The 15,273-nt window shown below is 51.2% G+C and overlaps 3 protein-coding genes across 3 annotated transcripts; all 3 read left to right on the top strand.

Moving 5' to 3' along the window:
• Positions 1-486: 486 nt before the first annotated feature.
• Positions 487-1,596, top strand: LTR84_012668 (uncharacterized protein; the record flags this gene model as incomplete). The annotated part of the gene is made up of 1 exon (XM_064856185.1): positions 487-1,596. One exon carries the CDS (start codon positions 487-489, stop codon positions 1,594-1,596), a length of 1,110 nt encoding a protein of 369 aa, XP_064708085.1.
• A 6,072-nt stretch (positions 1,597-7,668) lies between these two features.
• LTR84_012667 (uncharacterized protein) lies at positions 7,669-10,121 on the top strand (the record flags this gene model as incomplete). Its single annotated transcript, XM_064856184.1, has 2 exons — positions 7,669-8,632; positions 8,746-10,121. The coding sequence occupies 2 exons, from the start codon at positions 7,669-7,671 to the stop codon at positions 10,119-10,121; spliced, it is 2,340 nt and encodes a 779-aa protein (XP_064708084.1).
• A 993-nt stretch (positions 10,122-11,114) lies between these two features.
• On the top strand, positions 11,115-12,687 carry LTR84_012666 (uncharacterized protein; the record flags this gene model as incomplete). The annotated part of the gene is made up of 3 exons (XM_064856183.1): positions 11,115-11,202; positions 11,257-11,540; positions 11,596-12,687. The coding sequence occupies 3 exons, from the start codon at positions 11,115-11,117 to the stop codon at positions 12,685-12,687; spliced, it is 1,464 nt and encodes a 487-aa protein (XP_064708083.1).
• Between the last annotated feature and the right edge of the window lie 2,586 nt (positions 12,688-15,273).

Raw genomic sequence — 15,273 nt, 5'->3', positions numbered from 1 at the left:
CTGGTGATGGTGTTTGCGTGGTCCTCTGCATACGCGGGCAGGGACCAAGTTCATGGTCATCACTGCCGTCGTTTAATGGTCGAGAGCTATCAACAAGTCACATGGATGCCCGGTTTGCCCAATCTGAAGAGGTCAATGTCATCGATGTAAGAAATCCGCGCGAGTGTTAGACACTTTCTAGATCAAACGCGGGCGCGGGCTCGTTGGTGAAAGATCTTGTTCAATTACTCAACCTAGCTTCACTGTAACTTCAGGGGTCTGCGCGCCAAGACTTTCTCTAGGACCGGAACTATTTTGTTCCGCTTGTCACCAGCTTGAATGATCAAACAAAATTGTGTGATTGAGCCTGATTCAACAGTCAAAGTCAACCACTCTGTTTCTCTAGCTAAGCAGATTCAAGATCAGGGCTCTGGTGAGGACAACGCCAGATGAGAACTGAGACGCGCGCCACGGAACCTCATCAAAGCCGACAAACAGATATCCACGATGGAAAGCGTTCTCGGTCTGAGAGAACCTCTGTCAACATTGACATCACGGAAGTTCCGCGAAGCATACAAAAGGAAGGATCTAGTGTTCTCAGAGACATTACTCGCTACTATTAGAAGTCAGAAAGGGGTCCCCTTTCAACTCCGATACTGTCCAGCCCTGGCCAAGAAGCCAGCAACAACGACGACCAAGACACAAAAGGACTCGACAGAAAAGGAGAAACAACCCAAAAAGCCCAAGTTCAATCCATTCGCAAATCCAGCCTCTGAGCTTCTGATCGCGGAAATCCTCAACAAGGGCGAGGCATCACACAACTTGGTTCTCAACAAATATCCCGTCATCCACAACCACTTCATCATTTCCACCAAAGCAAACAAACCTCAAACCGCCGTGCTGGAAGAGGACGACCTGATCATGACCTATGCTTGCCTCCGCGCCTGGACCGAACAGCAAGAGACCGCGACTCAAACCCCCAGAGGAAGGCTGTTCTCCTTCTTCAACTCCGGCGAGCACAGCGGCGCCAGCCAGGCACATCGACACCTGCAATTCCTGCCCGTGGAGGACATGGCGTCCTCGGACGACGAGAAGAACGGCTTCGAGCTCCTCATCGACCGCATGACTGCATCAGCCCATCCGACACTACCACTATATCAAGACAAGTCCCTTCCCATCCTCCACTTCGCAACTCCACTCCAACCGTCCTTGTCCGCAGCAGAGCTGCATTCCAGATACATGCTGCTCCTCCGAGCCGCACTCGCGTCGTCTCGGCACCCGGGCCGAGCATTCTCCAACGACGACAAGGCGATCAACATAGAATCCAACGGCAGCACGGTATTCAGCTACAACCTGGCGATGACGACGGAGAGGATGGCAATCTGCCCGCGCAGGCAGGAGGGCACGAGTATACCGGGCGCCGGGCCCGACAGCTTCGTCGCGATCAACGGGACGATCCTCGGCGGCACGTTGATGGTCAAGGACGAGGGAGAATGGGACGTCCTGACGCAGAGGCAGGAAGACGACTCGTCAGCCATCCTCGACGGACTGCTGTCTTCGCTCGGCTACCCGTTGGTTTCTTGGCCGGCCTCCGAAGAAGTGAGCGCTGCGCTGTAGTTAGTGTGCAAAGGAATGAGGATTTGGGGGACATGGGCCCTGGGTTCCTCTCTGAGAGAGGAAGAGACAAGAACACCATTCCTTCTCACCGACGATGCTCTCGTGATCCAAACCCCCCCCAAAGCTAATGGTGATAGCCCCCACAGCTGACGTCCAGTGGTGTCGACTGTCGAGTGTCGAGTCTGCTGGCGTGAATGTTCAAGCGCTCACGCACACATCTCTCTCACACACACGCATCTCACGCACATCTCAGACGCCGAACAATATGCGGGCATCGACCACAAGCACAGCGACGGCGCGCGAAGCATGACATCCACACGGAAAAGCACACCACCAGAGATGATGAACAATTATGATCGAACTGTGGCAGGCTGAAACCGCTTCAGCTTCACCGTTCAAGAGACGAAACTACTGCAAACCTATTCCGATTCTGGCCCCCGCCTGTTGTATATACACATCGATACAGAGCTGAAGATCTATTGTGTGGGTGTGTGTGCGCACACGGGTCCCATTGACATTGAAGGAACCCACACTAGTTGGTTGGTCTTGTTGCTCCGGGAAAAAAAGCTACGTCCAGATGTCTCTCGCGTGTCTGTCCCTAGACGACAAAAGGTGGGCCAGGGCGCATATGGGATGGTTTACGGAGTCGAAAGATGCGAATTGTTCAACTCGCCTGCCTGTCTGGCAGAGTTCGCCTCGACGGCGGCTTGGCAAGGCAGTTTTCTTCTTGATATCTTTTTGATATGTCGGTCTATCACGAGCTGCAGGGCGATAGTGAATCAAATCAATGGGGCTTGGTCCAAAGTACATGTTTGGGCCCCCGTTCAGCCCTACAGGGCGCGTGTCGGGTTGCTAGTGAAGCCATGTACCGAGTAACTCGAGTATATCTCTGGCAAGCGAGTCGTGGGTTTATCGCCTCCGGCGGTGTCATGCACGAGTAAGTGTCGGCGAGCTGACTCGTGACTACACCGTTGGATTCTGGCGTTCTACGAGTACGAGGTTTCCGGGCCTTGGCATGGCGAAGATAAGAATAGGCGTGAGTTACTGTGTGCTGGTGCAGTGGTGCAGACAATATCAATACGAGTTGGAGGCGAGGCAGCGAGAGACTACTTGTCGGCAAGTCTGGCTTGAATTCTAATTGGCGCGCAGAGACTTGCAGCGACAAAAGAGCACAATGTTCGTAAATGCAGAAAGATCTGTGGCATCTGCGGAAAAGGGATAGATGTCAAGCGAGAGTCGAGAACTGGAGGTGTAGGTGTATCATGGCGAGGAGTTTGCCATCCAACAGAGGCTCGTGGTCTTTTCTTTGATGGTGGTGAGAGATGGTGGCGAGCTGTGATGAAGCAGCGGAAGATGGGCATTGGTAGAAGCTCTGAAGAAAGCACTGATAGGGTGCTGCTTATGGCGGTTAATACGAATACCAAGCTCTTGAATTTCTCTTCTGGGAAGGCTTGAAGATAGGTAAACACTCTCTATGCGTAGGTGATGGTGCCCATGAGAGGTCTCGATGATGGCAGGGGCTATCAAAACAAGTCAAGCGAAGGCAAGACAGCGCAAGCATTCCAAGCCAAGTCAAGTTGGCAGGGTCCAAGTTACTAGTTAGTAGTCGGGCAGAATTGTCAAGCGAATTCGGACGAGGTTGGCCAGGATGTGATGGAGTTGTAGAAATCCTGTTACCCTTTCCAGGTGTGTCGAGTAGTCCAGGCCTTGAAATTCTCGCTTCGAGCGCAAGCCACAAAATTCGGGACCAGGTATATCTCCCAGTGGGATTCGCTGTCAATTGAAAACGAGTGACAGGGAGCAAAGAAAGGGAAAGGAGGGGTCCATAGGGCTGCAGAACGCAAGCATTTGTTCTCGTGAAGGCCATGGTGCTATGCTGGCTAGCTCTCATAAACACGAGCTTTGTTGGGGACTCGGTATTGGGGTCCTGAAAGATATTTTGCCAACCTCGGAAGCCTCCAAGCTCGTGCCCTTTGCAGCGCCCAGATCGCCTATCCCGGAACCATCGTAGATGCTGATACGGATGCTGGTTAAAGTTGAGTCGATTATCTGTGCCAACAAGCAACCAATCCCACAAGTCTGCTGTTTCCATCGGCCCCTGCAAGCTCTGATGAGGGGTCTTGGACTGCATGCACCTCATAACTAAATAGCATGGAAGACTCGGTGTGGTTGGTTTTGGCTCCAAGATGTGCAGGTTTGGCGTGAAAGATCTGCGCAGATCAGCCAGCCATGGATTTATTTGAAGCAAAACATCTTTGCAACAGCCTGAGGGGAGAATACTCCAGAATTCGTGTTACTACGAGATGGAACTCCATAGCTCTGTGCATGATAGAGCCTGCCACCTTTGATTTGGCGATAAGGCCATCGGTGTGAAGACCATGGGAAAAAGAAACGCATCCGGAACGGGCAAATCAAGAAGAAACCAAAACCAATCCAGATGACAGAGTTTGAAACCTGTCATGGGAATTGCCGATGGAAGTTGTCACTCATCTCCCGCGCGTCAATAAATGATTGAGGTGCCTACCAGGGTCTGAGGGGGTCACCCCGCACAGCACAGCGAGACATCTAGGTACTCGTGCCTCGACTAGGTATCCGTCCAGCGGTCTGTGAAGTGGTGAGGTGGAGAATATCGAGCAGCGGTACGCAATGAGAATAGAGGAGGGATGGAAAAGCCTCAGTCGAAGAGCAGTTCAAGGTTCATCATTGGCGGGGTAGGCCAAATGCAGACCGTGAAATTCCATTTGGGGTTGAGCAGCCAGAACTTTGGCACTGACCACATGGCCAGGCTGGAGAAAGGGAACCTGCGGCTAATCCAGGGTTGTCCGGGAATGAAGATAAGTTTTTAGGATGAGTTGCAAGTGGACACTCCGACACAACGGGTTACCAATGGCGAAGGGATGATGAAACTAGGGAATGCCCGTTGATGAGTGATTGCAATGACTTGATTGACGGATGAGACAGCGGCACTGTCAAAAGAGAACAACACATTACCAGAGTTCCCCTGCCAGGAACCAGACATGGTTTCAAGAGAGGAAGCGAGAGATGCCGGATCGTGATAATAGGTCCAGGGATTACATATTGGGCATCTATTCTTTTGCACGGGAATTTGGGGGCGGTGATGGGGTGCTTGCGGATAGGTAAATCAGGTGGTGAACAGCCAACTGACGACTGAATGAAGATATACGAATCGTATTGTAAGCAGCATATTGGAAGGAGCCAACTGGCAAGACCAGAGATGTGACTCGCCTGCAAACACCCGTACTAACCGGAGGCAGGTTCCATGGGGCCAGGAGTCACGGTACATGCTGCCAGGTAGGAGTGGGTTGGTGGCCGTGCCCATCCTATTCCTGCCGCGATCATACGGGGACTGGTGGAAGGTCCTTTTGGAGTTAATCACGACAGAATTTACGAGCAGATCTGATCTGAATGGACCAACATATTTGCATGTCACTTTTCGGATAAGTAGATTCGGAAGCAGCTCGTGGGGAGTTGCCTGTAGGGAGGACGAGTGTGAGAAGATTGATGGAGGGGTGCCATTTTAAGAGCTCGAGCTTGAGTGGAGTACTAACCGACATCGAGATCGGTACTAGTACATCCATCACTGGCAGTGATGGATGGCGCAAGGTTTTGTTCTGGCTTGGGTTCTGGCTGTTCAAGTTGACTGCCTCCCTATGGGAGTTCGGATTCTCGTGGCTTCCCGAGAAGTTATTCGGACTTTGAGTTGTATGATGATCGATACCATTGGTAGTAATGCAGACACTAACATGACTTGCTGGGTGTGCTTGTGGCCAGAACTTGCAACCCCGCAAGGCTTAAGAGCTTGGGCTTCAATAAGCAGGTCAACCATGAGAACTGAATGAGAAGGGAAGTCCCGATAGCGACAATGCCAGTACAGCATACCTTAGGTACCTAGGGACTGGAGATACTCGGGTACCTTCCTGCCCCGCCAGAGTATCAATCCTCGTGACTAAAGGATTCTGGAGTACCGTACCAGCACATGTCACTTGATTCAGGGAACTTGAAGCCGGTCCAAAAGTAGCTCACTGGGTACTCTGTACTCCATCGTGATGTTGACAATGACGAACTCTGATCGTCAGGGGTATTGAATTGTCAATTGAAGCCTACCCACTGCATGGCTGGTGACCTCACTGGCATGATGATGAAAAATAAAAGAGTCGGTGACTCTGGCATCCATTTGCACCAGCCCTGCCTCGGGGCGGTGTTGAACTGAGCCACGATGGCGGTACAATACCAGTTGCAGCCAGTCACAGGCGAGACTAGTGTAATCTGCGCCTCAAGCTGGCCGCCCCGAGCTCTGGCAGCCAGTATGCTTTGGAGTTTTGGTGGAGCCACCCGCCTGACTTTGGACTTTCCACGTTTTTGGGTCCCTGTCTGGTCCTGCCAGACCGCATCTGCACGATGGCGCCAATCGCATCGGCCTCGCCTAACCAAAATTACGGTACGAGGTAATGTGCCAGACTAACACTTGGGAAGCAGGTGTACGAGCGAGGGGAGGGGCCCGCCCTGTTCGAGTTGGCAAAAGGACCTTGACTGCTCACTCGACAGCAGAAACAGGCATGCCCCCCAACCAACACTCGCCTAAACGGGCAGTCTGAGGTGCTTCATGCCCTGTTGATTGGTGAAGGACACTTGCTCATTCAGTGGTCGCTCGTCCCAACACAGCATCTCCAGCCTAATCTCCCCTCTCGTCCCTGGGACCTTGACTGTTCCATCCCAGTCCGACTCGATTCGAATCATTTCTTAGGCACACGGGACGGCCACTGGGATTCCGCGACGCTTCGTCCCCGCAGAGAGATTTGGTCTCAATCGCACCGTGACTGTGACTGTGCCATCACTATTGTCGAATGTCCGCCAAGCGCGTAAACCACGGCACCGGCACTAGCCTGAGTGCCAGTCGATTTCTCTCTCTCCCTCTCCGACCGAAGTCTAGGAGGCTACTCCGTGTTGCGACGTTGTTCTTTATTTGGCCCAAGCAAAGTTATCTCTCACCACCCAAACGAAGGATGTCGTCTCTGCGCGAATTCTTGCCAGTGCCACTGATCATAGACCATCAGATGGACCTGGGCGAGTGCACGGTGCGGTGCCGACGAGTGTCGAGTCCGGTACTATCAAGTTAAGTTCCAGTGAACAATAATAGCATTTCCGAATTCGATTCCTTTGACTCGTCTGGGAAAAGCGACTTTTGGAGTCGCTAGTCATGGATTCATGGGCCATGGGCCATGGTCCATGGCCCGCCATCTGCTTGATTGACTTGTGGGCAGCATGGGTTTAGGCATCCCCGAAATCTAACGGTCTAGCGTGCAGTACTAGCCGTCACCTCTGCACACTTTACTCCGTATTTTTCGTTACAGCCACACCCAAGACAACACGAGCAACCCCTGCTCTGCCCCCTGCTTCTTATCCTGGTCGATAATGCTCACCGTGCCCGTAGGGCTAAGGTGGGCTCCATCTTTCGCTCATCTTGATCAAGACAGGGCCCCTGCTTTTGGTATCGCGCACTGCATCTCGTCGAGAAGGACTATATCTCACTATTTCGCCCCCCCCAGACCTGGTGCTGAGATCAACCTCTTGACAAACCCTCTCACAAAAGGCAATCATCTACCAACATCTTCTTTGACGTCGACTTCAACTCATCTGTTCTACAGAGATCAAAGTTGATCAAAAGTCCCCTCGTTAGTCCCCTCTCCATCTCAACTGTCAACTTCGACTTCACTTCCTCGGCCTCGTCTCCTCCCGCGACCTGCCTTACTGGTTTGAGTATTGATCGGCGTCCTTCAGCAAGCCTCGCTGCTTCCTCTCCGACTCGACAACATCCCGCCAGGACCGTGTCTAGGCCTCGACTCCCGTATTCGCTGGTGTGATCGAACTTCCTCGGGCGGCTCTACAGACCTGGAACCTCGCCGTCAAACCTCAATCATCGGCCAAGCACCCCGCAACGTGTGACTCGGCCTTTTTAAGTCCCCTCTCTTCCTTCTACAGAATTCACCAAGGGACATAGACTCTTACCAAGCTTCATGTCGACTTCCTGAGCTCGCCTTTTCACCAGACACAATGCTCGCACTGGAGCATTCACGCCACCAACAATTCGTCGACCAAGTATACGATCTCGAGCAAAGCATTCAAGCACCATACCCAAGTCTAGCCATGGATTCATATGATGCCGTCGACCCTATGATCTCCTTCCACCCACTTCCATATTCATATTTCGAAAACCCATCAATCTTTGCTACTACAGCACCCATGCAGATCAAGCAAGAAATGCATCAAATGCATGACTTGTCCCGATCGACCATTTCATCAGGTTCGGCAGCCTCAATCCCCAGTGCTTCATCCTCAACAGTGGGGTCCCCCTACTCTGGTCCTTCCCACACCATCGCCAGCCAGGATGGCTTCGACCATCACCACAACATCGCATATGGTCTTGGTGTCATGCCTACCATTGTCAACCACGAATCCTTTGCTCAAGAATTCGGAATGTCCTTGGAGGCGGAACTTCCCATCCACAGCCATGACAAGCTGTCAAATAGCTTTGTTGGTAAGTATGCCGATCTTTCCTCTTCTCAGCTTCGATCGTCGACTATTTCTTTTCCTCTTTCTGCACCTACCCACCGCACTGCATCCTCTCCATACCAAGTTGTGCATTCGACCGAGTCACCCGAGACTTTGACCATCAATACCTCTCTCAATGGGCAGGCTACTGATGCATCACCGGCACTTCCCGCTTCCATTTTCTCCTCTGCCATCCATTCCCCAGCGGAAGCATCTATCTCAACTCCCGTCTTCAAGTCTCCAACAACACCAGCATCAGCGCGATGGACTCACCCAAAGTCTTCCATATCCCCAGCCATCGATGGATCATGTCCATCTTCTGCCCGTAGGATGCCAACCCACCCGTCACATCCCATTGCCATGCATTTTCGTGACTCGCACGTCAATCAGCCCGCCAACGCGCGCTTCCAGTCTCATTTCTTTGCTCAAAGCAGTGGTAACTTCATCCAACCACTTGAAACATCCTGTTCGTCTCTTCTGCTGTTTTCCCTGTTTCCTTTCTCTGTGGTCTTTCTTTCCAATTGCAGTACCAGACATATCACACTTTCATGCATTTGGCGCTGACTATGTTTCTTCCAGATCCTGCTCTGATACACGCTCCTCAACCATTTGGAGAGACATCATATCCCGAGCAAGCACTGTTCCCCCCCAACATGCATTCATATTCAGCACTTTCTCCCTCTGGTTCACCAGCCCTGTCACCTCAACCCTACAACCACTATGCACCAGCACAATTTTCCGAAGCTATGACAAACCCCAACTTTTATCCACAACAAACACAGCTTAGCCGGCGGCCTTCGATCGCTTCCTATGGCTCCCGTTCAAGTCCCGCGTCAGAGTTCGATGATGAGGGGCGAGAGAAGGGTCGATGCCCCCATGCTGACTGCGGCAAAGTCTTCAAAGACTTGAAAGCACATATGTTGACTCACCAATCCGAGCGTCCAGAGAAATGCCCCATCCTGACGTGTGAATACAACCAGAAAGGCTTTGCCCGAAAGTACGACAAGAATCGACATACTTTGACGCATTACAAGGGCACCATGGTCTGCGGCTTCTGCCCAGGCTCGGGGTCTCCCGCGGAGAAAAGCTTCAACAGAGCCGATGTCTTTAAACGACATTTGACCTCTGTGCATGGAGTAGAGCAGACACCTCCCAACAGCCGAAAACGCAGTCCAACTTCCAACAACCGCAAGCTTTCCAGCTATTGCCAAGATGCCACTGGCAAATGCTCGACTTGCTCCCAGACCTTCAACAATGCTCAAGACTTTTATGAGCATCTTGATGACTGTGTCTTACGCGTGGTTCAACAAGAGGAACCCAGCGAGGCAATTAATGCACAACATCTTGCGGCAATGTCCAGCGACAGTCACGTGCAAGAAACCATGGATCTCCATATGATCAAGACTGAGGAGAACCCATCAATGAGCTTCGAAGATGATGACGAGGATGAAGACGACGACGACGACGACGATGAAGAAGATGAGGATCCATCGTTCCATGGTCGTTCTGGTAAAGGATCGATCAAGACTCACAAACATCCTGCTCATGCACGAGCGGTCATTGGCGCTGGTGTACAAAAGGGTAAAGCAGCGAAGAAGAGCATGACTTGGTCCAAAGGAGGTGTTGCTCTGGCCGGAAAAGGCCGCAAGAAGAGAAAGCACTATCCTCCTTCATGGGGCATGTCTGCTGAGAAGATGCGCATGAAGAAACGTGTGCTCTGTGTCTATGATGGAGGTCGTCGATTGTGGAAAGACGACATGATGCTTCACAGTGAGTTTGAAGTTCGCCTACCATTATCTGATGGCAAGAACTACGTCACCGACCTCGACGTGGAGACAATGAAGAGAGCAGTTGCTTTCCACAATTCGAGTGAGGAAGAGAAGGGGCCGTGGCTTGCCAACGCGGAAGAAGATGCACAAGGCTTCGTTGACCTGAATGCATTGATGGCAATTTGAAATGGAATTTTGGGGTGTTTTTCCCCTTTGATGGTGCGTTTTAGCGATTCAACACAATACCATGTCACAAGTTGGAGCAAGTGTTCTCGACATGACTTCCGAGATCTTGCCTTTTGTTTTTCTAATATTCGCTCACACGTGAGCATGGAAGCATTCAAATGAGCACAAATGTGAAATGAAAAAGCTAGGGACAGGCAACCCTTTGTTATGGCTGTGATGACTATTCTTGGATGGACAGACAAATCTCTTCGAGACCAGGCTCATATGGGTGGGATATGTGAGACGGTGATTGGGAGGACACATTGAACGAACAGAGATACCCATGGAGCATCTCCTTGATGGAAGAAACCCTTTGTATATAAATAACTTGCATACCTGAAGTAGTATTGGCGCTGAGCGCTACAATGCAATGGAGGTCACTCAATCACTTTTCATGTTCTGGCGATGACTGATTGTCTCTAAGAAAACATTGACGAAAGTCGGCCTCCTAGGCCCTTACAGCCAGGTACATTGGCGGTGTTGGTCTCGGTAGGAAGGGTTAGTTAGTCCTTGAGTCGGGAAGCCTAAACGCTCCAGTTCCCCAGGCATGCCCAGGCAGCAACGTCCCTATCGGTGATGGGCCTCGGGCCACTCCGTTCACTGTAGTGGAGCAAAGATCATGCCAAGCAATTTCAACAGCCTCAGGCTTCAAGTGCAAGTCGTCGTCTGCCGTCCGAGTCTCTAGGAGACGTCGTTGTGAACTTGGGTCATAATTCATACAATTTTCTCTCGCTTTATTGCGATTCTCGTAATTGCCTGCGCTTAGCTTCAGATACCTGAATTCGTTCTCCCCTTCACTTCGCAACGCGGCCAAGCTCAAAAGTGTCATTCCGCCGTTGGGTTGCCTTCGCTCCACCCCGCGGCCACAGGCCAATTGCCCTTCATGGCGAGTGACGCAGCTTTCCCAGAACAACCTCACTACGGGACAGTCGTGACTGGTAGATTTCATCCATCATGCCTCAATCATCGAAAATGAAGCTGAAACAGAAGATCACAGAGACTCCAAAGTTTGACCTTACTGCCTACATCTCCAACTACAAAGGTATGAGTCTCTGCCAGAGTATTCTGAAGCAGACTGACTGACACTGTCTTGCAGGGCGCACAGTGTTTCGCCGCCTCCACCTAATAGCATCATGCTCCACAGTTTTGGCCGAGGAGGCCGCTCGAATGGCTGTTATTGAGGCAAAGAAAGGCAGTGATGTTCGAAACTACAACCAAGCAGTCGCCTTGTTGAAGAGGGTAACATCAGGCCGAAATCTGGACAGTCTCTTAGATCCTGCCTGGGCCACACAACAAGAGAAGAAGAACAATGGGGAAACAGCTCGCTTAGAGAACGAGTTGAAGGGTTACAAGAACAATCTGATCAAAGAGAGCATCCGAGTATGTCCAGGCATTGCACCCTCCCTCCCACTTGCCTCACTAACATCCCATCCAGATGGGCAATGAAGACTTAGGCACTCATTACTACACCATAGGTGATCTCAACAATGCCCTGAAGGCCTATTCACGCATGCGCGACTACTGTACCACACCCGCTCACATCGCCTCCACCGCATTTCGCATCATTGCAGTCTCAATTGAACAAAAGAGTTGGTTGGCAGTCAGTGCGCAAGTCGCCAAGATTCAGAATCTTCAAATGAAGCCTGATGACAACACAAGAAGTCTACCAAAGACTTGGGCAGCAATAGGTCTCTACCAGATGTCCAGTCGTGAATATCGTGCGGCGGCTTCCAGTTTCCTTAGTTGTGACTCTTCTCTTGGTGACAGTTACAATGATGTGGTGACCAGCAACGATATCGCAGTCTATGGTGGTCTTTGTGCGCTGGCGTCAATGTCTCGTGCCGAATTGCAGACCAAGGTTCTAGAGAACACCAACTTCCGCAATTTCCTTGAACTTGAGCCTCACATTCGTCGTGCCATTGCTTTCTTCTGTGCAAGCAAGTATAGTCAATGTCTGGAGATTCTCGACTCTTACCAAGCGGATTATCTTCTCGATCTTTACTTGCAGCCTCTTCTCCCTGATATCTACAAGAGAATCAGAACCAAGAGCATTATCCAGTACTTTCAACCATTCAGCAAAGTCACCTTGGCAAGCATGGAGAAGATGTTCAGCAATCGCTCTGATAGCAACCAGTCACCTAATGGCTCTACAGCAAAGACAGAATTCATTGATGAGATTGTCGCTCTTATTGAAGGAGGTAAACTGGATGCACGAATTGATCTCGAACATGGAACGCTTGTTGCGGTCGAGCACGACCCTCGTGCTGAAGCCCAGCAAGAAGCATTGGACATGGTTGAAGCATTCACTCGGGAGGCGAGAATGAAGCTCATTCGTTTACAAGCCGTCAATGCTGGGTTGGAGGTCAAGCAGTTGCCGAGGAAGAAGGGCTGGGACACAGATGCCGACTTTACGTCGTACGACGACAACTCTGGAGGCAACCTCTCTGCACAGTCGGCCCCCGTCGGTCCTGGAAACAGAGACCTTCTAGGAAATGGTCCAGGCTACTCTCAACGAAAGGGTGGATAGTGGTCCGTCGAATACTTGAGTCAAATATGTCTACACCTGGTCGACAGATTGATTCATTACGACCCCAGAGCTTCATCACAGTGAAGGATATTCAACTCGTTGAGCCAACAACAGGGAATTGTGTACAAGTACAGAATGCTTCAAAGCACGAACGATGCAGACTGGAGAGAGTACTGCACATCATGCCACGGCAAGGCGCAGGCACTTACTAAAAAAGGCTGAGATCTTGGAGGCAGTCTATTCCTTGCATGATTCAACCAATTCCTGCAACTTTTTCCCCGGAGCTCTTCCGAAGCCCTTCCGAAGCCGCTGTCGGAGATAAAAATTGGGGGACGAGCACAACACGATTAATGGATACTGATCGCAGATTGGGTGGCTGAGGCTACTGTCTTGCGCCACTTCTCTCTCGGTATGCTGAGGAATAGCCCTCACCAACGTTGACAAAAATTTGGAAAGGGGTGGGAAGGCCACGGAAGCGACATGCCACTATCTGACTACCCAGTGATCCAGAGGTGGTAAGCAGAACCCTCACCAGCGATAAGATGATCATTGTCGTTTTTGCAGGGCAGCAAACACCACTGGCCACATAAAAAGTTCCAGTTTCTCATTACACGAGATCAAAAACGAGACGCAAGGGGCTTTGACCGGTCACTGGAAACACAGAGACAGAGCTAGGCAATTGAACCTTACCGCTGGACCCAATTCCACTCCATTCATTCCAATTGCAACCCCCGTCTCAGATTTCGTCCTTTTGTCATCCCAAATACGAATCCCTGTTCCTTGCCTGCTCATAGGGCCGTGTGACTGCAGACCGCCAGTGCCCAGGTGGTGTCAGTCCGGATAGTGACCCTACCTGCCTGCCCGTGAGATCTTTGTTTTTCCCCCCTGTTCCCCCTCGTAGGGCAGTTTCGGCCCCCCCAAAAACTTTGACCAGGTACTACTTACTAGGGTAGATACTATTCTTATTTGGACACCATGAATTCGTGATTATTTAATCCCCTGGCCACAGACGATGCTGGGGCCCAATGTTGTATTGTCTTGTTTTTGCTCTGGGCCACTAGTTGACTAGGCCCAGTAGTTGTATTTTACCCGACAGGGCTGTAGGGCCAATGGATCCGGGTTGCTGGGTTCAACTCTGTAAGTTATCCGTAGACGTTAATACTCAATAGTTATTTCGTTTTTACCAGGGGCAGGGGGCCCTCGTCATCTGTAACGGATCTTTACTGTAGCAGTCCCGAGTAGTTTCTACCAGTAACTACGGATATGTCAATACCTTGAGAACTTGAACAAGGAGGTACCTTGGATGATAAGCCACAGTGGTACCGGTGCTCTGGGTTTCTCCTTCAGTGGCTAACTAACTCGACAACGTGGCTTGACGCCAAACCCAGTGGACAGGTAACCCAAGGCTACTTAATCGATGTATCCGGACTATTACTTAGAGATGGAACATGGCGTCCGTACTCGGCAGACCGAGAAAAGATAAAGAGCAACAACGTAAAGTACATACCCTGGAGGCTGGAGAGGACGTGAATCCCGACTATCGAGAAAACTATCGACACATCGGCCGGGCGCGCAAGATCATACCCTCGTGGATCATACTACATAGGCATGTCGTGGTCTCCCTGACCGCCAGCAGAAGCCTCGTCTAGTTATGTTATCTCTGCCATGGGTTGAATACTAGTATTTACCTCCGGTACCGCGGAGAGTCACTGAAAGGATGTTTTCTCACGTCTAGTGGAGTGGGCTTGTCTACTACTCTGGTAAGTACCTACGAGGATGTACATGAGTAGTATTTTGATCTCCCCAACGGGCCGACCACAGCATTGCCTGCTGAATGAGGATCTTCATCAGCCGGTCAAGACACCTGCGGGCGACTGCAATGACTTCGCCGTTTGAGTGGGTATCGTGTTGTGCTGTGTTGTGTTGAAGGGGGCCTGAGGCTGCCAGGGGGGTAGAATAGTCGTGCTTACGTACATCTCGGCAGTTGGCCTCCCAGACAAAGACATCGAATCAGCAGCGCAGCCAGAGGAGAGAAATGTCGTATCATGTCTGTCACCCATGATGAACGAGCAATCCGTGAGCAGTGTAGAGATTCTATTCGTACAAGGGCCCGAGGTTTTTTATTACCAGCTAAATTGGTTAGGGGACTCACTTGCAGATACCTAACTAAGTTACTAAGGCCTGTCCGAGGGTGTGGTTGGCATTACTTGCATCTGTATTATTGCATGGGTGGCCTGGGCACTGCTTGCTGCTGGGGTATCTAACTAAGCCATGAGGGTAGGCGCCTCGGGCCTCGTATTGGCGACTTAGGGAAGGGCTAGGGCAAGGCCGGCTCCGAGTAGTGCCTTGGATAGTGCGTGATAATGGGCACATACTTGTTTGGGAATGTGTCCATGGGGTCCTAGGAAAAAGCCTTACCATTCACTACTACTGTGTAGGGCACTCTGGGAGAGAGAGCGCGCAGAGTCGATGTGCAGGGTTGCATGTGAGAGAAGTGGACATTACTGGGCTTGTCCTGCGCGACGCTTCGTAGTGTCGTTGGTTGGTACTTAGGGGTTGTCAGAGTGCAACACTCCATGATCGACC

This window comes from Exophiala bonariae (assembly GCF_035927105.1).
Source record: "Exophiala bonariae strain CCFEE 5792 chromosome Unknown scaffold_8, whole genome shotgun sequence".
NCBI lineage: Eukaryota > Fungi > Ascomycota > Eurotiomycetes > Chaetothyriales > Herpotrichiellaceae > Exophiala > Exophiala bonariae.
The sequence above is the reverse complement of the archived record's forward strand: the minus strand, read 5'-3'. Positions and strand labels throughout refer to the sequence as shown.